At 52.7% G+C, this 26,795-nt stretch overlaps 1 protein-coding gene across 1 annotated transcript in view; it reads left to right on the forward strand.

The window, feature by feature from the left end:
• Window positions 1-9,153: 9,153 nt before the first annotated feature.
• LOC149430642 (uncharacterized) overlaps window positions 9,154-26,795 on the forward strand; it is a 68,814-nt gene continuing 51,172 nt past the window's right edge. The window contains exon 1 of the mRNA XM_089666158.1: window positions 9,154-9,311. Within this exon, the coding sequence (XP_089522284.1) occupies window positions 9,260-9,311 (52 nt within the window). The 5' untranslated portion in view covers window positions 9,154-9,259. The remainder of the gene's footprint in view (window positions 9,312-26,795) is intronic.

Here is a 26,795-nt window from a genome sequence, read left to right on the forward strand (position 1 = left end):
CCCCCCCCCTTGAGGTGTGATCTCCTGAGGTAATCTCCCCCCCCCCACCCTGAGGTGTGATCTCCTGAGGTAATCCCCCCCCCTTGAGGTGTGATCTCCTGAGGTAATCTCCCCCCCGAGGTGTGATCTCCTGAGGTAATCTCCCCCCCCGAGGTGTGATCTCCTGAGGTAATCTCCCCCCCTGAGGTGTGATCTCCTGAGGTAATCTCCCCCCCCCCGAGGTGTGATCTCCTGAGGTAATCTCCCCCCTTGAGGTGTGATCTCTTGAGGTATTCTCCCCCCCGAGGTGTGATCTCCTGAGGTAATCCCCCCCCCCGAGGTGTGATCTCCTGAGGTAATCTCCCCCCTTGAGGTGTGATCTTCTGAGGTAATCTCCCCCCCGAGGTGTGATCTCCTGAGGTAATCTCCCCCCCGAGGTGTGATCTCCTGAGGTAATCTCCCCCCTTGAGGTGTGATCTCCTGAGGTAATCTCCCCCCCGAGGTGTGATCTCCTGAGGTAATCTTCCCCCCGAGGTGTGATCTCTTGAGGTAATCTCCCCCCCCCCAGGTGTGATCTCCTGAGGTAATCTCCCCCCCCCCCCGAGGTGTGATCTCCTGAGGTAATCTCCCCCCTTGAGGTGTGATCTCCTGAGATAAATCTCCCCCCCCTTGAGGTGTGATCTCCTGAGGTAATCCCCCCCCTTGAGGTGTGATCTCCTGAGGTAATCTCCCCCCCGAGGTGTGATCTCCTGAGGTAATCTTCCCCCCGAGGTGTGATCTCTTGAGGTAATCTCCCCCCCCCCGAGGTGTGATCTCCTGAGGTAATCTCCCCCCCCCCCGAGCTGTGATCTCCTGAGGTAATCTCCCGCCCCCCCCCCCCCCAGGTGTGATCTCATGAGGTATTTTCCCTCCCCCTTGAGGTGTGATCTGAGGTAATCTCTCCCCCCCCCGAGGTGTGATCTCCTGAGGTAATCTCCCGCCTCCCTCTGAGGTGTGATCTCCTGAGGAAATCTCCCCCCCCCACCCTGAGGTGTGATCTCCTGAGGTAATCCCCCCCCCTTGAGGTGTGATCTCCTGAGGTAATCTCCCCCCCGAGGTGTGATCTCCTGAGGTAATCTCCCCCCTTGAGGTGTGATCTCCTGAGGTAATCTCCCCCCCGAGGTGTGATCTCCTGAGGTAATCTCCCCCCCGAGGTGTGATCTCCTGAGGTAATCTCCCCCCCGAGGTGTGATCTCCTGAGGTAATCTCCCCCCCGAGGTGTGATCTCCTGAGGTAATCTCCCCCCTTGAGGTGTGATCTCCTGAGGTAATCTCCCCCCCGAGGTGTGATCTCCTGAGGTAATCTTCCCCCCGAGGTGTGATCTCTTGAGGTAATCTCCCCCCCCCCCGAGGTGTGATCTCCTGAGTTAATCTCCCCCCCCCCGAGGTGTGATCTCCTGAGGTAATCTCCCCCCCTCCCCCCGAGGTGTGATCTCCTGAGGTAATCTCCCCCCTTGAGGTGTGATCTCCTGAGATAAATCCCCCCCCCCTTGAGGTGTGATCTCCTGAGGTAACCCCCCCCCCATTGAGGTGTGATCTCCTGAGGTAATCCCCCCCCCTTGAGGTGTGATCTCCTGAGGTAATCTCCCCCCCCCCCACCCTGAGGTGTGATCTCCTGAGGAAATCCCCCCCCCCTTGAGGTGTGATCTCCTGAGGTAATCTCCCCCCCCCCCCCGAGGTGTGATCTCCTGAGGTAATCTCCCCCCTTGAGGTGTGATCTCCTGAGGTAATCTCCTCCCTTGAGGTGTGATCTCCTGAGGTAATCTCCCCCCCGAGGTGTGATCTCCTGAGGTAATCTCCCCCCCGAGGTGTGATCTCCTGAGGTAATCTCCCCCCCGAGGTGTGATCTCCAGAGGTAATCTCCCCCCTTGAGGTGTGATCTCCTGAGGTAATCTCCTCCCCGAGGTGTGATCTCCTGAGGTAATCTCCCCCCTTGAGGTGTGATCTCCTGAGGTAATCTCCCCCCCGAGGTGTGATCTCCTGAGGTAATCTCCCCCCGAGGTGTGATCTCCTGAGGTAATCTCCCCCCTTGAGGTGTGATCTCCTGAGGTAATCTCCCCCCCGAGGCGTGATCTCCTGAGGTAATCTTCCCCCCGAGGTGTGATCTCTTGAGGTAATCTCCCCCCCCCCCCCCGAGGTGTGATCTCCTGAGTTAATCTCCCCCCCCCCCGAGGTGTGATCTCCTGAGGTAATCTCCCCCCCCCCCCCCCGAGGTGTGATCTCCTGAGGTAATCTCCCCCCCGAGGTGTGATCTCCTGAGGTAATCTCCCCCCTTGAGGTGTGATCTCCTGAGGTAATCTCCTCCCCGAGGTGTGATCTCCTGAGGTAATCTCCCCCCTTGAGGTGTGATCTCCTGAGGTAATCTTCCCCCCGAGGTGTGATCTCTTGAGGTAATCTCCCCCCCCCCCCCGAGGTGTGATCTCCTGAGGTAATCTCCCCCCCCGAGGTGTGATCTCCTGAGGTAATCTCCCCCCTTGAGGTGTGATCTCCTGAGGTAATCCCCCCCCCCCTTGAGGTGTGATCTCCTGAGGTAATCCCCCCCCCCTTGAGGTGTGATCTCCTGAGGTAATCTCCACCACCCCCCCCCCCCCCCCGGGTGTGATCTCCTGAGGTAATCCCCCCCCCCAGGTGTGATCTCCTGAGGTAATCTCTATGACAACAGCTGACATGACCTAATGGAGGGAGGCAGTTTGGAGCCCAAAAGACATCAGAATCCATCCTATATACAGATCTGAGGGAATCATTCAGGAGATGGAGGTAAGGGGCCCCACAGGGCCACAATTTCACTGCCAGGGCCCCAGAAGTATGTACATGTCATCTGTGACAGTATACGGTATATACACAGTGTCAGTATACAGTATATACACAATGTCAGTATACGGTATATACACAGTGTCAGTATACGGTATATACACAATGTCAGTATACGGTATATACACAGTGTCGGTATACGGTATATACACAGTGTCGGTATACGGTATATACACAGTGTCGGTATACGGTATATACACAGTGTCAGTATACGGTATATACACAGTGTCAGTATACGGTATATACACAGCGTCAGTATACGGTATATACACAATGTCAGTATACGGTATATACACAGTGTCAGTATACGGTATATACACAATGTCAGTATACGGTATATACACAATGTCAGTATACGGTATATACACAATGTCAGTATACGGTATATACACAGTGTCAGTATACGGTATATACACAATGTCAGTATACGGTATATACACAATGTCAGTATACGGTATATACACAGTGTCAGTATACGGTATATACACAATGTCAGTATACGGTATATACACAGTGTCAGTATACGGTATATACACAGTGTCAGTATACGGTATATACACAGTGTCTGTATACGGTATATACACAGTGTCGGTATACGGTATATACACAATGTCAGTATACGGTATATACACAGTGTCAGTATACGGTATATACACAGTGTCTGTATACGGTATATACACAATGTCGGTATACAGTATATACACAGTGTCAGTATACGGTATATACACAATGTCGGTATACAGTATATACACAGTGTCGGTATACGGTATATACACAATGTCAGTATACGGTATATACACAATGTCAGTATACGGTATATACACAATGTCAGTGTCAGTATATACACAATGTCAGTATACAGTATATACACAGTGTCAGTATACGGTATATACACAGTGTCAGTATACGGTATATACACAATGTCAGTATACGGTATATACACAGTGTCGGTATACGGTATATACACAGTGTCTGTATACGGTATATACACAGTGTCGGTATACAGTATATACACAGTGTCGGTATACGGTATATACACAATGTCAGTATACAGTATATACACAGTGTCAGTATACGGTATATACACAGCGTCAGTATACGGTATATACACAATGTCAGTATACGGTATATACACAGTGTCAGTATACGGTATATACACAGTGTCAGTATACGGTATATACACAGTGTCGGTATACGGTATATACACAGTGTCGGTATACGGTATATACACAGTGTCAGTATACGGTATATACACAGTGTCAGTATACGGTATATACACAATGTCAGTATACGGTATATACACAGTGTCGGTATACGGTATATACACAGTGTCAGTATACGGTATATACACAGTGTCAGTATACGGTATATACACAGTGTCAGTATACGGTATATACACAGTGTCAGTATACGGTATATACACAATGTCGGTATACGGTATATACACAGTGTCAGTATACGGTATATACACAGTGTCAGTATACGGTATATACACAATGTCGGTATACGGTATATACACAATGTCAGTATACGGTATATACACAGTGTCAGTATACGGTATATACACAATGTCGGTATACAGTATATACACAGTGTCGGTATACGGTATATACACAATGTCGGTATACGGTATATACACAATGTCGGTATACGGTATATACACAGTGTCAGTATACGGTATATACACAGTGTCAGTATACGGTATATACACAGTGTCAGTATACAGTATATACACAATGTCAGTATACGGTATATACACAGTGTCGGTATACAGTATATACACAGTGTCAGTATACGGTATATACACAGTGTCAGTATACGGTATATACACAATGTCAGTATACGGTATATACACAGTGTCGGTATACGGTATATACACAATGTCGGTATACAGTATATACACAGTGTCAGTATACGGTATATACACAGTGTCAGTATACGGTATATACACAGTGTCGGTATACAGTATATACACAGTGTCAGTATACGGTATATACACAGTGTCGGTATACGGTATATACACAGTGTCAGTATACGGTATATACACAGTGTCGGTATACGGTATATACACAATGTCAGTATACGGTATATACACAGTGTCAGTATACGGTATATACACAGTGTCAGTATACGGTATATACACAATGTCGGTATACAGTATATACACAGTGTCGGTATACGGTATATACACAATGTCGGTATACGGTATATACACAATGTCAGTATACGGTATATACACAGTGTCAGTATACGGTATATACACAGTGTCAGTATACGGTATATACACAGTGTCAGTATACAGTATATACACAATGTCAGTATACGGTATATACACAGTGTCGGTATACAGTATATACACAGTGTCAGTATACGGTATATACACAGTGTCAGTATACGGTATATACACAATGTCAGTATACGGTATATACACAGTGTCGGTATACGGTATATACACAGTGTCGGTATACAGTATATACACAGTGTCAGTATACGGTATATACACAGTGTCAGTATACGGTATATACACAGTGTCAGTATACGGTATATACACAGTGTCGGTATACAGTATATACACAGTGTCAGTATACGGTATATACACAGTGTCAGTATACGGTATATACACAGTGTCAGTATACGGTATATACACAGTGTCAGTATACGGTATATACACAATGTCAGTATACGGTATATACACAGTGTCAGTATACGGTATATACACAGTGTCAGTATACGGTATATACACAGTGTCAGTATACGGTATATACACAGTGTCGGTATACGGTATATACACAGTGTCAGTATACAGTATATACACAGTGTCGGTATACGGTATATACACAATGTCAGTATACGGTATATACACAGTGTCAGTATACGGTATATACACAGTGTCAGTATACGGTATATACACAGTGTCAGTATACGGTATATACACAGTGTCAGTATACGGTATATACACAGTGTCAGTATACGGTATATACACAGTGTCAGTATACGGTATATACACAGTGTCAGTATACGGTATATACACAGTGTCAGTATACGGTATATACACAATGTCGGTATACGGTATATACACAGTGTCAGTATACGGTATATACACAGTGTCAGTATACGGTATATACACAATGTCAGTATACGGTATATACACAATGTCAGTATACGGTATATACACAGTGTCAGTATACGGTATATACACAGTGTCGGTATACGGTATATACACAGTGTCGGTATACGGTATATACACAGTGTCGGTATACGGTATATACACAGTGTCGGTATACGGTATATACACAATGTCGGTATACGGTATATACACAGTGTCAGTATACGGTATATACACAATGTCAGTATACGGTATATACACAGTGTCAGTATACGGTATATACACAATGTCAGTATACGGTATATACACAGTGTCAGTATACGGTATATACACAGTGTCAGTATACGGTATATACACAGTGTCAGTATACGGTATATACACAGTGTCAGTATACGGTATATACACAGTGTCAGTATACGGTATATACACAGTGTCAGTATACGGTATATACACAGTGTCAGTATACGGTATATACACAGTGTCGGTATACGGTATATACACAGTGTCGGTATACGGTATATACACAGTGTCGGTATACGGTATATACACAGTGTCAGTATACGGTATATACACAATGTCAGTATACGGTATATACACAGTGTCAGTATACTGTATATACACAATGTCAGTATACGGTATATACACAGTGTCGGTATACAGTATATACACAGTGTCAGTATACGGTATATACACAATGTCAGTATACGGTATATACACAGTGTCGGTATACGGTATATACACAGTGTCGGTATACGGTATATACACAGTGTCGGTATACAGTATATACACAGTGTCAGTATACGGTATATACACAATGTCGGTATACGGTATATACACAGTGTCGGTATACGGTATATACACAGTGTCGGTATACGGTATATACACAGTGTCAGTATACGGTATATACACAGTGTCAGTATACGGTATATACACAGTGTCAGTATACGGTATATACACAGTGTCAGTATACGGTATATACACAGTGTCAGTATACGGTATATACACAGTGTCAGTATACGGTATATACACAATGTCGGTATACGGTATATACACAATGTCGGTATACGGTATATACACAATGTCGGTATACGGTATATACACAGTGTCGGTATACGGTATATACACAATGTCAGTATACGGTATATACACAATGTCAGTATACGGTATATACACAGTGTCAGTATACGGTATATACACAATGTCAGTATACGGTATATACACAGTGTCAGTATACGGTATATACACAGTGTCGGTATACGGTATATACACAGTGTCGGTATACGGTATATACACAGTGTCGGTATACGGTATATACACAATGTCGGTATACGGTATATACACAATGTCGGTATACGGTATATACACAGTGTCGGTATACGGTATATACACAATGTCAGTATACGGTATATACACAATGTCGGTATACGGTATATACACAGTGTCGGTATACGGTATATACACAGTGTCAGTATACGGTATATACACAGTGTCAGTATACGGTATATACACAATGTCAGTATACGGTATATACACAGTGTCAGTATACGGTATATACACAGTGTCAGTATACGGTATATACACAATGTCAGTATACGGTATATACACAATGTCAGTATACGGTATATACACAGTGTCAGTATACGGTATATACACAGTGTCAGTATACGGTATATACACAATGTCAGTATACGGTATATACACAATGTCAGTATACGGTATATACACAGTGTCAGTATACGGTATATACACAGTGTCAGTATACGGTATATACACAATGTCAGTATACGGTATATACACAATGTCAGTATACGGTATATACACAGTGTCAGTATACGGTATATACACAGTGTCAGTATACGGTATATACACAATGTCAGTATACGGTATATACACAGTGTCGGTATACGGTATATACACAGTGTCAGTATACGGTATATACACAGTGTCAGTATACGGTATATACACAATGTCAGTATACAGTATATACACAATGTCAGTATACGGTATATACACAATGTCAGTATACGGTATATACACAATGTCAGTATACGGTATATACACAATGTCAGTATACGGTATATACACAGTGTCAGTATACGGTATATACACAATGTCAGTATACGGTATATACACAGTGTCAGTATACGGTATATACACAATGTCAGTATACGGTATATACACAGTGTCAGTATACGGTATATACACAGTGTCAGTATACGGTATATACACAATGTCAGTATACGGTATATACACAATGTCAGTATACGGTATATACACAATGTCAGTATACGGTATATACACAATGTCAGTATACGGTATATACACAATGTCAGTATACGGTATATACACAGTGTCAGTATACGGTATATACACAGTGTCAGTATACGGTATATACACAATGTCAGTATACGGTATATACACAATGTCAGTATACGGTATATACACAATGTCAGTATACGGTATATACACAGTGTCAGTATACGGTATATACACAATGTCAGTATACGGTATATACACAGTGTCAGTATACAGTATATACACAGTGTCAGTATACGGTATATACACAATGTCAGTATACAGTATATACACAGTGTCAGTATACGGTATATACACAATGTCAGTATACGGTATATACACAGTGTCAGTATACGGTATATACACAGTGTCAGTATACGGTATATACACAGTGTCAGTATACGGTATATACACAGTGTCAGTATACGGTATATACACAGTGTCGGTATACGGTATATACACAATGTCAGTATACGGTATATACACAATGTCAGTATACGGTATATACACAGTGTCAGTATACAGTATATACACAATGTCAGTATACAGTATATACACAGTGTCAGTATACGGTATATACACAGTGTCAGTATACGGTATATACACAGTGTCAGTATACGGTATATACACAGTGTCGGTATACGGTATATACACAATGTCAGTATACGGTATATACACAATGTCAGTATACGGTATATACACAGTGTCAGTATACAGTATATACACAGTGTCAGTATACGGTATATACACAGTGTCAGTATACGGTATATACACAGTGTCAGTATACGGTATATACAGTGTCAGTATACGGTATATACACAGTGTCAGTATACGGTATATACACAGTGTCAGTGTCAGTATGTGGGTGTGTTTCCTCTCTCTGTCCTGTAGGTGGCGTGCTCAGTCTGCTCTCCGGCTGGGGGGGGTCATCATCCTCTCCGGAAGTGAAATGTCCCTGAAATGAAAGTAACTTCTCTCCTGATACGGAACCCTCAGCCATGTTATTTTAGGAACACGAATTCCAGAGACGATGGAACCCCCAAATATTCCCCACATATTGCTGATACTTCTTATTCCAGCAGGTAAGTCTCCTTGTACTGCGCTGTGTGGGGGTGCTATCAGTGTAGGGGGGCAGGGAGGTGGGGGTGCTATCAGTGTAGAAGGGCGGGGAGGTGGGGGGGTGCTATCAGTGTAGGGAGGTGGGGGGTGCTATCAGTGTTGAGGGGCTGGGAGGTGGGGGGTGCTATCAGTGTAGGGGGGCAGGGAGGTGGGGGTGCTATCAGTGTACAGGGGCTGGGAGGTGGGGGGTGCTATCAGTGTAGAGGGGCGGGGAGGTGGGGGTGCTATCAGTGTAGAGGGGCAGGGAGGTGGGGGTGCTATCAGTGTAGAGGGGCAGGGAGGTGGGGGGGTGCTATCAGTGTAGAGGGGCAGGGAGGTGGGGGGGTGCTATCAGTGTAGAGGGGCGGGGAGGTGGGGGTGCTATCAGTGTAGAGGGGCAGGGAGGTGGGGGGGTGCTATCAGTGTAGAGGGGCAGGGAGGTGGGGGGGTGCTATCAGTGTACAGGGGCAGGGAGGTGGGGGGTGATTATTATTGTAGAGGGGCGGGGAGGCGGGGGGTGATTATTATTGTAGAGGGGCGGGGAGGCGGGGGGTGATTATTATTGTAGAGGGGCGGGGAGGTGGGGGTGATTATTATTGTAGAGGGGCGGGGAGGTGGGGGGGTGATTATTATTGTAGAGGGGCGGGGAGGCGGGGGGTGATTATTATTGTAGAGGGGCGGGGAGGTGGGGGTGATTATTATTGTAGAGGGGCGGGGAGGTGGGGGGTGATTATTATTGTAGAGGGGCGGGGAGGCGGGGGGTGATTATTATTGTAGAGGGGCGGGGAGGTGGGGGTGATTATTATTGTAGAGGGGCGGGGAGGTGGGGGGTGATTATTATTGTAGAGGGGCGGGGAGGTGGGGGTGATTATTATTGTAGAGAGGCGGGGAGGTGGGGGTGATTATTATTGTAGAGGGGTGGGGAGGGGGGGGTGATTATTATTGTAGAGGGGCGGGGAGGTGGGGGGTGATTATTATTGTAGAGGGGCGGGGAGGTGGGGGGTGATTATTGTAGAGGGGCGGGGAGGTGGGGGGTGATTATTATTGTAGAGGGGCGGGGAGGTGGGGATTATTATTGTAGAGGGGAGGTGGGGGGTGATTATTATTGTAGAGGGGCGGGGAGGGGGGGGTGATTATTATTGTAGAGGGGCGGGGAGGTGGGGGGTGATTATTATTGTAGAGGGGCGGGGAGGGGGGGGGTGATTATTATTGTAGAGGGGCGGGGAGGGGGGGGGTGATTATTATTGTAGAGGGGCGGGGAGGTGGGGGTGATTATTATTGTAGAGGGGCGGGGAGGTGGGGGGTGATTATTATTGTAGAGGGGCGGGGAGGTGGGGGAGATTATTGTAGAGGGGCGGGGAGGTGGGGGTGATTATTGTAGAGGGGCGGGGAGGTGGGGGTGATTATTATTGTAGAGGGGCGGGGAGGTGGGGGTGATTATTATTGTAGAGGGGAGGTGGGGGGTGATTATTATTGTAGAGGGGCGGGGAGGGGGGGGTGATTATTATTGTAGAGGGGCGGGGAGGTGGGGGTGATTATTATTGTAGAGGGGAGGTGGGGGGTGATTATTATTGTAGAGGGGCGGGGAGGGGGGGGTGATTATTATTGTAGAGGGGCGGGGAGGTGGGTGGGATTATTATTGTGGAGGGGCGGGGAGGTGGGGGTGATTATTATTGTGGAGGGGCGGGGAGGTGGGGGTGATTATTATTGTAGAGGGGCGGGGAGGTGGGGGTGATTATTATTGTAGAGGGGTGGGGAGGTGGGGGTGATTATTATTGTAGAGGGGCGGGGAGGTGGGGGTGATTATTATTGTAGAGGGGAGGTGGGGGGTGATTATTATTGTAGAGGGGCGGGGAGGGGGGGGTGATTATTATTGTAGAGGGGCGGGGAGGTGGGTGGGATTATTATTGTGGAGGGGCGGGGAGGTGGGGGTGATTATTATTGTGGAGGGGCGGGGAGGTGGGGGTGATTATTATTGTAGAGGGGCGGGAGGTGGGGGTGATTATTATTGTAGAGGGGCGGGGAGGTGGGGGGTGATTATTATTGTAGAGGGGCGGGGAGGTGGGGGGATTATTATTGTAGAGGGGCGGGGAGGTGGGGGTGATTATTATTGTAGAGGGGCGGGGAGGTGGGGGTGATTATTATTGTAGAGGGGCGGGGAGGTGGGGGTGATTATTATTGTAGAGGGGCGGGGAGGTGGGGGGGTGATTATTATTGTAGAGGGGCGGGGAGGTGGGGGAGATTATTGTAGAGGGGCGGGGAGGTGGGGGTGATTATTGTAGAGGGGCGGGGAGGTGGGGGTGATTATTATTGTAGAGGGGCGGGGAGGTGGGGGTGATTATTATTGTAGAGGGGCGGGGAGGTGGGGGAGATTATTGTAGAGGGGTGGGGAGGTGGGGGGGATTATTATTGTAGAGGGGCGGGGAGGTGGGGGTGATTATTATTGTAGAGGGGAGGTGGGGGGTGATTATTATTGTAGAGGGGCGGGGAGGGGGGGGTGATTATTATTGTAGAGGGGCGGGGAGGTGGGTGGGATTATTATTGTGGAGGGGCGGGGAGGTGGGGGTGATTATTATTGTGGAGGGGCGGGGAGGTGGGGGTGATTATTATTGTGGAGGGGCGGGGAGGTGGGGGTGATTATTATTGTAGAGGGGCGGGGAGGTGGGGGGATTATTATTGTAGAGGGGCGGGGAGGTGGGGGTGATTATTATTGTAGAGGGGCGGGGAGGTGGGGGTGATTATTATTGTAGAGGGGCGGGGAGGTGGGGGTGATTATTATTGTAGAGGGGCGGGGAGGTGGGGGGGTGATTATTATTGTAGAGGGGCGGGGAGGTGGGGGAGATTATTGTAGAGGGGCGGGGAGGTGGGGGTGATTATTGTAGAGGGGCGGGGAGGTGGGGGTGATTATTATTGTAGAGGGGCGGGGAGGTGGGGGTGATTATTATTGTAGAGGGGCGGGGAGGTGGGGGAGATTATTGTAGAGGGGTGGGGAGGTGGGGGGGATTATTGTAGAGGGGCAGGGAGGTGGGGGAGATTATTGTAGAGGGGCGGGGAGGTGGGGGTGATTATTATTGTAGAGGGGCGGGGAGGTGGGGGTGATTATTATTGTAGAGGGGCGGGGAGGTGGGGGTGATTATTATTGTAGAGGGGCGGGGAGGTGGGGGTGATTATTATTGTAGAGGGGCGGGGAGGTGGGGGGGATTATTGTAGAGGGGCGGGGAGGTGGGGGAGATTATTGTAGAGGGGCGGGGAGGTGGGGGTGATTATTATTGTTGAGGGGCGGGGAGGTGGGGGTGATTATTATTGTAGAGGGGCAGGGAGGTGGGGGAGATTATTGTAGAGGGGCGGGGAGGTGGGGGTGATTATTATTGTAGAGGGGCGGGGAGGTGGGGGTGATTATTATTGTAGAGGGGCGGGGAGGTGGGGGGTGATTATTATTGTAGAGGGGCGGGGAGGTGGGGGGTGATTATTGTAGAGAGGCGGGGAGGTGGGGGTGATTATTATTGTAGAGGGGCGGGGAGGTGGGGGGGTGATTATTATTGTAGAGGGGCGGGGAGGTGGGGGGTGATTATTATTGTAGAGGGGGCGGGGAGGTGGGGGGTGATTATTATTGTAGAGGGGCGGGGAGGTGGGGGGGTGATTATTATTGTAGAGGGGCGGGGAGGTGGGGGGTGATTATTATTGTAGAGGGGCGGAGAGATGGGGGGTGATTATTATCGTAGAGGGGCGGGGAGGTGGGGGTGATTATTGTAGAGGGGCGGGGAGGTGGGGGGTGATTATTATTGTAGAGGGGCGGGGAGGTGGGGGGTGATTATTATTGTAGAGGGGCGGGGAGGTGGGGGGTGATTATTATTGTAGAGGGGCGGGGAGGTGGGGGGTGATTGTTATTGTAGAGGGGCGGGGAGGTGGGGGTGATTTTTATTGTAGAGGGGCGGGGAGGTGGGGGGGTGATTATTATTGTAGAGGGGCGGGGAGGTGGGGGGTGTTTATTATTTCTAGAGGGGCGGGGAGGTGGGGGTGATTATTATTGTAGAGGGGCGGGGAGGTGGGGGGGTGATTATTATTGTAGAGGGGCGGGGAGGTGGGGGTGATTATTATTGTAGAGGGGCGGGGAGGTGGGGGTCATTATTATTGTAGAGGGACGGGGAGGTGGGGGTGATTATTATTGTAGAGGGGCGGGGAGGTGGGGGTGATTATTATTGTAGAGGGGCGGGGAGGTGGGGGTGATTATTATTGTAGAGGGGCGGGGAGGTGGGGCTGATTATTATTGTAGAGGGGCGGGGAGGTGATTATTATTGTAGAGGGGCGGGGAGGTGGGGGGTGTTTATTATTGTAGAGGGGCGGGGAGGTGGGGGGTGATTATTATTGTAGAGGGGCGGGGAGGTGGGGGGTGATTATTATTGTAGAGGGGGGGGAGGTGGGGGTGATTTTTATTGTGGAGGGGCGGGGAGGTGGGGGTGATTATTATTGTAGAGGGGCGGGGAGGTGGGGGGTGATTATTATTGTAGAGGGGCGGGGAGGTGGGGGTGATTATTATTGTAGAGGGGCGGGGAGGTGGGGGAGATTATTGTAGAGGGGTGGGGAGGTGGGGGTGATTATTATTGTAGAGGGGCGGGGAGGTGGGGGGTGATTATTATTGTAGAGGGGCGGGGAGGTGGGGGTGATTATTATTGTAGAGGGGCGGGCAGGTGGGGGGGTGATTATTATTGTAGAGGGGCGGGGAGGTGGGGGTGATTATTATTGTAGAGGGGCGGGGAGGTGGGGGGTGATTATTATTGTAGAGGGGCGGGGAGGTGGGGGGTGATTATTATTGTAGAGGGGCGGGGAGGTGGGGGGTGATTATTATTGTAGAGGGGCGGGGAGGGGGGGGTGATTATTATTGTAGAGGGGCGGGGAGGTGGGGGGGTGAATATTATTGTAGAGGGGCGGGGAGGTGGGGGTGATTATTATTGTGGAGGGGCGGGGAGGTGGGGGGTGATTATTATTGTAGAGGGGTGGTGGGGGGTGATTATTATTGTAGAGGGGCGGGGAGGTGGGGGGGGTGATTATTATTGTAGAGGGGCGGGGAGGTGGGGGGTGTTTATTATTGTAGAGGGGCGGGGAGGTGGGGGGGGGTGATTATTATTGTAGAGGGGCGGGGAGGTGGGGGGGGTGATTATTATTGTAGAGGGGCGGGGAGGTGGGGGGTGATTATTATTGTAGAGGGGCGGGGAGGTGGGGGGTGATTATTATTGTTGAGGGGCGGGGAGGTGGGGGGTGATTATTATTTTAGTGGGGCGGGGAGGTGGGGGTGATTATTATTGTAGAGGGGCGGGGAGGTGGGGGTGATTATTATTGTAGAGGGGCGGGCAGGTGGGGGGGTGATTATTATTGTAGAGGGGCGGGGAGGTGGGGGTGATTATTATTGTAGAGGGGCGGGGAGGTGGGGGGGTGATTATTATTGTAGAGGGGCGGGGAGGTGGGGGTGATTATTGTAGAAGGGCGGGGAGGTGGGGGTGATTATTGTAGAGGGGCAGGGAGGTGGGGGTGATTATTATTGTAGAGGGGCGGGGAGGTGGGGGTGATTATTATTGTGGAGGGGCGGGGAGGTGGGGGGGATTATTATTGTAGAGGGGCGGGGAGGTGGGGGGGATTATTATTGTAGAGGGGCGGGGAGGTGGGGGTGATTATTATTGTAGAGGGGCGGGGAGGTGGGGGGTGATTATTATTGTAGAGGGGTGGGGAGGTGGGGGTGATTATTATTGTGGAGGGGCGGGGAGGTGGGGGTGATTATTATTGTAGAGGGGCGAGGAGGTGGGGGTGATTATTATTGTAGAGGGGCGGGGAGGTGGGGGTGATTATTGTAGAGGGGTGGGGAGGTGGGGGTGATTATTGTAGAGGGCCGGGGAGGTGGGGGTGATTATTATTGTAGAGGGGCGGGGAGGTGGGGGGTGATTATTATTGTAGAGGGGCGGGGAGGTGGGGGTGATTATTATTGTAGAGGGGCGGGGAGGTGGGGGGTGATTATTATTGTAGAGGGGCGGGGAGGTGGGGGGTGAATATTATTGTAGAGGGGCGGGGAGGTCGGGGGGTGATTATTATTGTAGAGGGGCGGGGAGGTGGGGGGTGAATATTATTGTAGAGGGGCGGGGAGGTGGGGGGATTAATATTGTAGAGGGGCGGGGAGGTGGGGGTGATTATTATTGTAGAGGGGCGGGGAGGTGGGGGGTGATTATTATTGTGGAGGGGCGGGGAGGTGGGGGTGATTATTATTGTAGAGGGGCGGGGAGGTGGGGGGTGATTATTATTGTAGAGGGGCGGGGAGGTCGGGGGGTGATTATTATTGTAGAGGGGCGGGGAGGTGGGGGTGATTATTATTGTAGAGGGGCGAGGAGGTGGGGGGGATTATTATTGTAGAGGGGCGGGGAGGTGGGGGTGATTATTATTGTAGAGGGGCGGGGAGGTGGGGGGGATTATTATTGTAGAGGGGCGGGGAGGTGGGGGGGATTATTATTGTAGAGGGGCGGGGAGGTGGGGGGGATTATTATTGTAGAGGGGCGGGGAGGTGGGGGGATTATTATTGTAGAGGGGCGGGGAGGTCGGGGGGATTATTATTGTAGAGGGGCGGGGAGGTGGGGGTGATTATTATTGTAGAGGGGTGGGGAGGGATTATTATTGTAGAGGGGCGGGGAGGTGGGGGTGATTATTATTGTAGAGGGGCGGGGAGGTGGGGGTGATTATTATTGTAGAGGGGCGGGGAGGTGGGGGGGGATTATTATTGTAGAGGGGCGGGGAGGTGGGGGTGATTATTATTGTAGAGGGGCGGGGAGGTCGGGGGGATTATTATTGTAGAGGGGCGGGGAGGTGGGGGTGATTATTATTGTAGAGGGGCGGGGAGGTGGGGGTGATTATTATTGTAGAGGGGCGGGGAGGTGGGGGGGGATTATTATTGTAGAGGGGCGGGGAGGTGGGGGTGATTATTGTAGAGGGGCGGGGAGGTGGGGGTGATTATTATTGTAGAGGGGCGGGGAGGTGGGGGGGTGATTATTATTGTAGAGAGGCGGGGAGGTGGGGGGGGATTAATATTGTAGAGGGGCGGGGAGGTGGGGGGGATTATTATTGTAGGGGGGCGGTGAGGTGGGGGTGATTATTATTGTAGAGGAGCGGGGAGGTGGGTGGGATTATTATTGTAGAGGGGCGGGGAGATGGGGGGTGATTATTATTGTAGAGGGGCGGGGAGGTGGGGGGGATTATTATTATAGAGGGGCGGGGAGGTGGGGGGTGATTATTATTGTAGAGGGGCGGGGAGGTGGGGGGGATTATTATTATAGAGGGGCGGGGAGGTGGGGGGTGATTATTATTGTAGAGGGGCGGGGAGGTGGGGGGGATTATTATTATAGAGGGGCGGGGAGGTGGGGGGTGATTATTATTGTACAGGGGCGGGGAGGTGGGGGGGTGATTATTATTGTAGAGGGGCAGGGAGGTGGGGGGGTGATTATTATTGTAGAGGGGCAGGGAGGTGGGGGGGATTATTATTGTAGGGGGGCAGGGAGGTGGGGGGTGATTATTATTGGAGAGGGGCGGGGAGGTGGGGGGTGATTATTATTGTGGAGGGGCGGGGAGGTGGGGGTGATTATTATTGTAGAGGGGCGGGGAGGTGGGGGTGATTATTATTGTAGAGGGGCGGGGAGGTGGGGGGGATTATTATTGTAGAGGGGCGGGGAGGTGGGGGGTGATTATTATTGTAGAGGGGCGGGGAGGTGGGTGGTGATTATTATTGTAGAGGGGCGGGGAGGTGGGGGGGGATTATTATTGTAGAGGGGCGGGGAGGTGGGGGTGATTATTATTGTAGAGGGGCGGGGAGGTGGGCAGTGATTATTGTAGAGGGGCGGGGAGGTGGGGGTGATTATTGTAGAGGGGCGGGGAGGTGGGGGTGATTATTGTAGAGGGGCGGGGAGGTGGGGGTTATTATTGTAGAGGGGCGGGGAGGTGGGGGTGATTATTGTAGAGGGGCGGGGAGGTGGGGGTGATTATTGTAGAGGGGCGGGGAGGTGGGGGGGATTATTGTAAAGGGGCGGGGAGGTGGGCAGTGATTATTGTAGAGGGGCGGGGAGGTGGGGGGGTTATTATTGTAGAGGGGCGGGGAGGTGGGGGTGATTAATATTGTAGAGGGGCGGGGAGGTGGGGGTGATTATTATTGTAGAGGGGCGGGGAGGTGGGGGTGATTAATATTGTAGAGGGGCGGGGAGGTGGGGGGGGGATTATTATTGTAGAGGGGCGGGGAGGTGGGGGGGGATTATTATTGTAGAGGGGCGGGGAGGTGGGGGGTGATTATTATTGTGGAGGGGCGGGGAGGTGGGGGTGATTATTATTGTAGAGGGGCGGGGAGGTGGGGGTGATTATTATTGTAGAGGGGCGGGGAGGTGGGGGTGATTATTGTAGAGGGGCGGGGAGGTGGGGGGGTGATTATTATTGTAGAGGGGCGGGGAGGTGGGGGTGATTATTGTAGAGGGGCGGGGAGGTGGGGGGTGATTATTATTGTAGAGGGGCGGAGAGGTGGGGGTGATTATTATTGTAGAGGGGCGGGGAGGTGGGGGTGATTATTGTAGAGGGGCGGGGAGGTGGGGGGTGATTATTATTGTAGAGGGGCGGGGAGGTGGGGGTGATTATTGTAGAGAGGCGGGGAGGTGGGGGTGATTATTATTGTAGAGGGGCGGGGAGGCGGGGGGTGATTATTGTAGAGGGGCGGGGAGGCGGGGGGTGATTATTATTGTAGAGGGGCGGGGAGGCGGGGGGTGATTATTATTGTAGAGGGGCGGGGAGGTGGGGGTGATTATTATTGTAGAGGGGCGGGGAGGTGGGGGTGATTATTATTGTAGAGGGGCGGGGAGGTGGGGGGTGATTATTATTGTAGAGGGGCGGGGAGGTGGGGGGTGATTATTATTGTACAGGGGCGGGGAGGTGGGGGGTGATTATTATTGTAGAGGGGCGGGGAGGTGGGGGGGATTATTATTGTAGAGGGGCGGGGAGGTGTGGGGGGATTATTATTGTAGAGGGGCGGGGAGGTGGGGGTGATTATTATTGTAGAGGGGCGGGGAGGTGTGGGGGGATTATTATTGTAGAGGGGCGGGGAGGTGGGGGTGATTATTATTGTAGAGGGGCGGGGAGGTGGGGGTGATTATTATTGTAGAGGGGCGGGGAGGTGAGGGGTGATTATTATTGTAGAGGGGCGGGGAGGTCGGGGTGATTATTATTGTAGAGGGGCGGGGAGGTGGGGGGGGGGATTATTATTGTAGAGGGGCGGGGAGGTGGGGGTGATTATTATTGTAGAGGGGCGGGGAGGTGGGGGGGGGATTATTATTGTAGAGGGGCGGGGAGGTGGGGGTGATTATTGTAGAGGGGCGGGGAGGTGGGGGGGATTACTGTAGAGGGGTGGGGGTGATTATTGTAGAGGGGCGGTGAGGTGGGGGTGATTATTGTAGAGGGGCGGGGAGGTGGGGGTGATTATTGTAGAGGGGCGGGGAGGTGGGGGTGATTATTGTAGAGGGGCGGGGAGGTGGGGGTGATTATTGTAGAGGGGCGGGGAGGTGGGGGGTGATTATTATTGTAGAGGGGCGGGGAGGTGGGGGGTGATTATTATTGTAGAAGGGCGGGGAGGTGGGGGGTGATTATTATTGTAGAGGGGCGGGGAGGTGGGGGTGATTAATATTGTAGAGGGGGCGGGAAGGTGGGGGGTGATTATTATTGTAGAGGGGCGGGGAGGTGGGTGGGATTATTATTGTAGAGGGGCGGGGAGGTGGGGGGTGATTATTATTGTAGAGGGGCGGGGAGGTGGGTGGGATTAATATTGTAGAGGGGCGGGGAGGTGGGGGTGATTATTATTGTAGAGGGGCGGGGAGGTGGGGGTGATTATTATTGTAGAGGGGCGGGGAGGTGGGGGGTGATTATTATTGTAGAGGGGCGGGGAGGTGGGGGGGATTATTATTGTAGAGGGGCGGGGAGGTGGGGGGTGATTATTATTGTAGAGGGGCGGGGAGGTGGGGGCTGATTATTATTGTAGAGGGGCGGGGAGGTGGGGGCTGATTATTATTGTAGAGGGGCGGGGAGGTGGGGGGTGATTATTATTGTAGAGGGGCGGGGAGGTGGGGGGGATTATTATTGTAGAGGGGCGGGGAGGTGGGGGGTGATTATTGTAGAGGGGCGGGGAGGTGGGGGGTGATTATTGTAGAGGGGCGGGGAGGTGGGGGTGATTACTGTAGAGGGGCGGGGAGGTGGGGGGGATTATTGTAGAGGGGCGGGGAGGTGGGGGGTAGTATTGTAGTGGGGCGGGGAGGTGGGGGTGATTATTGTAGAGGGGCGGGAAGGTGGGGGTGATTATTGTAGTGGGGCGGGGAGGTGGGGGTGATTATTGTAGAGGGGCGGGGAGGTGGGGGTGATTACTGTAGAGGGGCGGGGAGGTGGGGGGTGATTATTGTAGAGGGGCGGGGAGGTGGGGGTGATTATTGTAGTGGGGCGGGGAGGTGGGGGTGATTACTGTAGAGGGGCGGGGAGGTGGGGGGGATTACTGTAGAGGGGCGGGGAGGTGGGGGGGATTATTGTAGAGGGGCGGGGAGGTGGGAGTGATTATTGTAGAGGGGCGGGGAGGTGGGGGTGATTACTGTAGAGGGGCGGGGAGGTGGGGGGATTACTGTAGAGGGGCGGGGAGGTGGGGGTGATTACTGTAGAGGGGCGGGGAGGTGGGGGTGATTACTGTAGAGGGGCGGGGAGGTGGGGGTGATTACTGTAGAGGGGCGGGGAGGTGGGGGTGATTACTGTAGAGGGGCGGGGAGGTGGGGGTGATTATTATTGTAGAGGGGCGGGGAGGTGGGGGGATTATTGTAGAGGGGCGGGGAGGTGGGGGTGATTACTGTAGAGGGGCGGGGAGGTGGGGGTGATTATTATTGTAGAGGGGCGGGGAGGTGGGGGGATTATTGTAGAGGGGCGGGGAGGTGGGGTGATTACTTTAGAGGGGAGGTGGGGGGGATTACTGTAGAGGGGCGGGGAGGTGGGGGTGATTATTATTGTAGAGGGGCGGGGAGGTGGGGGGGATTATTATTGTAGAGGGGCGGGGAGGTGGGGGGATTATTGTAGAGGGGCGGGGAGGTGGGGGTGATTATTATTGTAGAGGGGCGGGGAGGTGGGGGGATTATTGTAGAGGGGCGGGGAGGTGGGGGTGGTTACTTTAGAGGGGCGGGGAGGTGGGGGGATTACTGTAGAGGGGCGGGGAGGTGGGGGGGATTACTGTAGAGGGGCGGGGAGGTGGGGGGGATTACTGTAGAGGGGCGGGGAGGTGGGGGGGATTACTGTAGAGGGGCGGGGAGGTGGGGGGGATTACTGTAGAGGGGCGGGGAGGTGGGGGGGATTACTGTAGAGGGGCGGGGAGGTGGGGGGTGATTACTGTAGAGGGGCGGGGAGGTGGGGGGGATTACTGTAGAGGGGCGGGGAGGTGGGGGGATTACTGTAGAGGGGCGGGGAGGTGGGGGGGATTACTGTAGAGGGGCGGGGAGGTGGGGGGGATTATTGTAGAGGGGCGGGGAGGTGGGGGGTAGTATTGTAGAGGGGCGGGGAGGTGGGGGGGATTATTGTAGAGGGGCGGGGAGGTGGGGGGGATTACTGTAGAGGGGCGGGGAGGGGAGGGGTAGTATTGTAGAGGGGAGGTGGGGTGTAGTTCTATTTCTGTAATAATTGGTGACAGTTCAGTGGAGGAGATTTACTAACACTGGAGAGAGCAGAATGTGGTGCAGCTGGGCATGTCAGCCAATCGGCTTGTAGCTTCAGCTCCTTCAGTGAAGCTTTGGCAATAAAACCTGGAAGCTGATTGGTTCCTATGCAGAGCTGCAAAGAGACAGGCAACATGTGAAAAGTGCTGTAACCCATAGCAACCACTCAACATGCTGTTCCTGGCAGTGGAGTCCTGGATGGAGAACGTTGTGTGGATTCGGCTCTTTGCTGCCCACACACAGAACCACCAACAGTCTTCAATCTGCTGTCAGATGCTTCACACCCCACAGATCTGAGGCCACTGGATGGTCGTTCCCGTCGTCCCCGATATGGCCAGAACAGCGCCCAATCCAAAGGTGGAGCCATCGGTGTGAACACAAAACCATTTGGAAGAGTCAGGAGCAGCCAAAACGGGAGCATGGATCAGATCATGTTTGAGCTTTTGGAAAGCCGTTTCACTCTCTGGGGACCACACAACCTGTCGGGCAGATTCTTCCGGGTCAGATCCGTTAGGGGTTTAGCAATGGCGCTGTAGTTGGGGATGAATTTACGGTAGTACCCCGCAGTGCCTAGGAAGGCAAGGACCTGGGTCTTGGTTTGGGGAGTGGGCCAATTTACTATCGCTTCCACCTTTGCCGGTGCCGGTCGTTGCTTCCCACATCCTACCCGATGTCCTAGATATTGGACCTCGGACACCCCAACGTGGCATTTGTTCGGTCAGATGGTCAGCCCTGCTTGCCCAATGTGATCAAGCACTTCCCTGAGATGTCGGAGGTGATCCTCCCAACTATCACTGTAGATAGCTATATCGTCTAGATAGGCGCAGGAGAAGTCCTGCAGTCCATCCAGCAGCTTATCTACCATTCTCTGAAAGGCAGCCGGGGCGTTCTTCATCCCAAACGGCATGACCCTGGACTGGTACAAGCCGAACGGGGTGATGAATGGCGACTTTGGTACCACATCCGCATCCAGTGGAATCTGCCAGTCCCCCTTGCAGAGATCGATGGTGGTAAGATAATTACCTCTGGCCATCCGGTCCAGCAGCTCGTCTATCCGGGGCATGGGGCATGCATCGGTCACGGTCCGGTCATTGAGCCTATGGTAGTCCACACAGAACTGGACGGTTCCGTCCTTCTTGGGTACCAGGACCACTAGGGAGGCCCAGGGACTGTCAGAGGGTTCTATCACACCTAAATCTAACATTTCCTTAATCTTTCTTCTCATCCCTTCTCTGATGGACTCGGGCACTCGGTAGGCTGCCTGCTTCAGGAGGGCCTGACCCTGCGTGTCTACCCGGTGGGCAGTTATGGTGGTATACCCGGGCAGAGACGAGAACAGCCCTCGGAGCTCTTGGAGCAGTTGGTGGGCCTGTTCTTGCACCTTGGGAGGCAGCCGTGTGCTGATATCTACATCCGCTACACTCAGCTGGGACTGTCCGTCCCCCGGCAGCCCCCGCAGAAGAAGTGTTTGAGTCATCGGTAGCCGGAGCACATATAGCAGCTACACTCTCGTCCTGTCGTTCGATGAACGGTTTCAGCATATTCACATGGAAGGTTCTCCGGATCCTTCCATCCGAACAGCGAGCTACAATGTATGTGGTATCACAGAGTTGCTCCACCACTTGGTACGGCCCTGCCAGGCAGCCTGTAATTTGTCATGCCTGACTGGTTTCAAGGCCAACACTTTCTGTCCTAAGTGAAACGTTCGATCTCGGGCAGACCGGTCGTACCACCATTTCTGTCGGCTCTGGGCAGCCTCAAGGTTGTCCTGTACGAGGGTCGTCAACCGTTGTAGCCTCTCCCTGAGCTCCAGCACATAGGCCACCACCGAGGTCCCCTCCTCGGCCACTGCTCCCTCCCAGTGTTCGAGTAAGGAGATCCAGGGGTCCCCGAACCCTCTGGCCGTACAGCAGCTCGAAGGGAGAGAACCCAGTGGACTCCTGCGGGACCTCTCGGTAGGCAAACAGGAGGTGGGGAAGATGCCGCTCCCAGTCCTTATGGGACATGGTGAACGTTCGGAGGAGCTGTTTCAGCGTACCATTAAACCGTTCGCAGAGCCCATTGGTCTGGGGGTGGTAGGGAGAGCTGTACAGCGGTCTGATCCCACACAACTTCCAGAGTTGTTGGGTAAGCTCGGCCGTGAACTGCGTGCCTTGGTCAGTCAGGATCTCCCGAGGAAATCCTACCCGAGTACAGATCTGCAGCAGGGCTTGAGCAACTGTTTCTGCCTGCACATCTCTCAGCGCTACGGCCTCCGGGTATCGGGTGGCGTAGTCGACAATGGTCAAGATATACTTCTTGCCTGTGGGACTAGGCCGTTTCAGGGGGCCCCACTAGGTCCACAGTGATATGACTGAAAGGTTCCCCGACTATGGGTAGGGGCCTCAGAGTGGCCCTGGGCCGGTCTCCCTGCTTCCCTACCTTCTGGCAGACCTCACAAGACCGACAGTAGTCCCGAACATCCCCGATACTCCTGGCCAGAAGAAACTCTGGGTTAAGCGATGCAGGGTTTCGTCGGTTACCCAAATGCTCAGCAAGGGGGAATATCATGCGCAATCTGGAGGAGATCACGCTGATACTTCCTCGGTACTACCATCTGCCGGTGAAGTATTTGGGCAGTGCCCACCCCTGCTCCCCTGTGGACCCTGTACAACTTGCCCTGGTCCCACTCATACCTCACATCTCTCAATCCCCCAGGATCACTTCCAGCCCTCCGTCTATAGGGGTCTAAGGTCCGGTCACTGGCTGTTTCTTTAGCGAACTCAGCGGGGGAATCCCAGGTCAGGGCAGGGACAAGCTCAGCAGGGGGTGGGTATTCGACTCTTACCGGAACCTTGGCAGGTAGAGCGGCAGCGTGCTCTCTAGTCTGGTGGCGAGTGCTGACCGGATGAGCTTCGACAGGGGTCTTGGTGCCAAAAGTGGAGACCAGGACTCCCAGATTATTTCCAAGGAGAACCTCAGCCGGCAGGTTCTGGATTACTCCAATTTCAACGTCCATGGCCCTGGCCCCCCAGTCCAGATGAACCCTTGCGATAGGAATCCGGTAGACATAGCCTCCCGCTACCTGTACGGCCACAGAATGCCCAGTCTTGGCCCCAGTTGGACTAGGGTGAGTGTGGCCCCAGTGTCCGTAATCCTTGGGCCCGATGGCCGTTAACATGGACAAACTGTTGGTGATGTCAGCGATTGTCCGGGGTGGCAGCCTGGAGAGGGTTAGCCTCATGAAAGACCCCGATGTCCTCATCCTCGGTTGTAAATTCCTTCATGAAGAGGCGGTGTCACTGGGGTGGTCCTGTAGGGAGTAGGCAGAAGCTCAGCCATAGGGAGTGGTAGGTCGGTTGAAAGTGCCCCGAGGGGGTTGGCTGCTCTGGGGCCTTGGTGGATTCCGGGGGCAATGAATGCGGATGTGCCCTGTTTGGTTGCAGCCATAACAGCGTGGGCCAGATGGCTTTGGGTTAGAAGGTGTGGGTGGTCTGAGGCATTCTCGTGTGACCGGAGTGGGCACCACTGGTTGTGGACGAGGTGCAGGGGGAATGGCGGGCTCGGTTAGCCTCCTGTTGTCCAGGTACTCATCTGCCCATTGACTAGCATCGGCTAAGGTTAGGGGGTGTTTGTCCCGGACCCGATGTCTAACACCCCCTGGAAGTCCATTGTAAAACTGCTCCAGTAACAGCAGTTGTAACAGTTCCTCTTGCTTGGTGATCTGACACCCTCGGACCCAGCTGCGGGCAGCGTGTTGTAACTGATGGCCCCATTCAGTGAAGGTCTTCTGGGTTTCTTCTTGAGTGCCCGGAACTTTAAGCCGTATGCCTCTGGGGTGAGAGCATAGAGGGCCAGCAAGTGTTCCTTAACAAAATCCTAATCCAAGCAGTAGCTGTTGGGTACAGTCCTGAATGCGTCTGCAACCTGACTGGTTAGCTTGCTGCTCAAAATGGGGACCCGGTCTTGGGCTGCCACACCATGGATGGTGCACAACCGTTCAAAGTCCTGAAGAAAGGTGTCAATGTCCCCATCCACCTCCGAGAAAGTTTTGAAAGCAGCGTAGGGAATATTCTTTGGTCCGGTTGTAGTCTGGAGAAGGCGGGAGGTAATCCCCTCCTAGACCGAATCCTCGGTGGATGACCGGGAATGACTAAGCCGCAGTTGGGTGGCATCATCCAGGGCCTTGGAAATCTATTCGGAGGTGGGAGCACTGCCAAACAGAGCCAAACGCCACTCCACCTCTTGTTGTAAATCCGAATGGTATAGGGGTCTCTGTACGGTGCTAAGCGGGCCTGGTGTTTCAGGGGCCGATGAGCTGCTCTGTTCCTCCAACTCCTCCCGTGAAGCGGAGTTCGCTTCTGGCAGAGCGGTGTTTGCTTCAAGCGTAGCGGAGTGTGCAGCAGGTGAAGTGGGGTGTGCATCAGGTGAAGTGGGGTGCGCATCCGCTTGGTCCAGGGCCATAATCTCGTCCAACAGTTCCTCTCTAGTGTTGGAGCCAGTGATACCTCCCCGAGCGACAAGCAGGCTTTGGAGGGTTGGCTTCCGGAGGTCATATACATCCATCTGGCTGAGCAGGGACATCTCCGTGAAAAAGATGGGGTCCTGGTTGGTGGTTTGGACTTTCTCCGCAATGAGGAAAGATCCCACCGCTGCCAACCAGTTGTGGCGGAACCGTCCCAATGGTCCCCTTTTCCAGCAAGTCTTCCAGCGCTCTGCCAAGGTGGGTATTATAGCTCAAAGGCAATCCTTCACCAATATCCCAAACCACGAGTCGGAACTTCCTGTAGGGTGAAAATGAATAAATCGTTATTGAACATAACTCAGTATATACAGTACATCCTGGCAGTAATCCCCGCCCCCTTCACCCCCCCCAGACAGTCTGGCACCTGGTTTTCCCCACCCACAACAAAACTCTACAACACAACAGCAATCAGCACAGTATGAACTCTGTAGAAGTGAAAGACTACAAGTCCCCATCCCCTAAACAAACAGTGTAGAATGTCTGTCTACATAACAGCTGATAAACATATACAGCTTTACTGAGGAGAACGGGAAGACCACTTACCGAGGGGAGAAGGGGAAGATCACTTACCAAGGGGAGAACGGGAAGACTGCTTACCGAGGGGAGAACGGGAAGACCGCTTACCGAGGGGAGAACGGGAAGACCGCTTACCGAGGGGAGAACGGGAAGACCACGTACCGAGGGGAGAACGGGAAGACCGCTTACCGAGGGGAGAACGGGAAGACCGCTTACCGAGGGGAGAACGGGAAGACCACGTACCGAGGGGAGAACGGGAAGACCACGTACCGAGGGGAGAACGGGAAGACCGCTTACCGAGGGGAGAACGGGAAGACCGCTTACCGAGGGGAGAACGGGAAGACCGCTTACCGAGGGGAGAACGGGAAGACCGCTTACCGAGGGGAGAACGGGAAGACCGCTTACCGAGGGGAGAACGGGAAGACCGCGTACCGAGGGGAGAACGGGAAGACCGCGTACCGAGGGGAGAACGGGAAGACCGCGTACCGAGGGGAGAACGGGAAGACCGCGTACCGAGGGGAGAACGGGAAGACCACGTACCGAGGGGAGAACGGGAAGACCGCTTACCGAGGGGAGAACGGGAAGACCGCTTACCGAGGGGAGAACGGGAAGACCGCTTACCGAGGGGAGAACGGGAAGACCGCTTACCAGGGGGGGAAAACCGGAAATAAAAATGTTATCACAAAAGGGACTGTTCGCCACAATGGCCA

This window comes from Staurois parvus, unplaced genomic scaffold (genome assembly GCF_062004578.1).
Source record: "Staurois parvus isolate SC_StPar_1 unplaced genomic scaffold, SC_StPar_1.0 ptg002565l, whole genome shotgun sequence".
NCBI classification, from domain to species: domain Eukaryota; kingdom Metazoa; phylum Chordata; class Amphibia; order Anura; family Ranidae; genus Staurois; species Staurois parvus.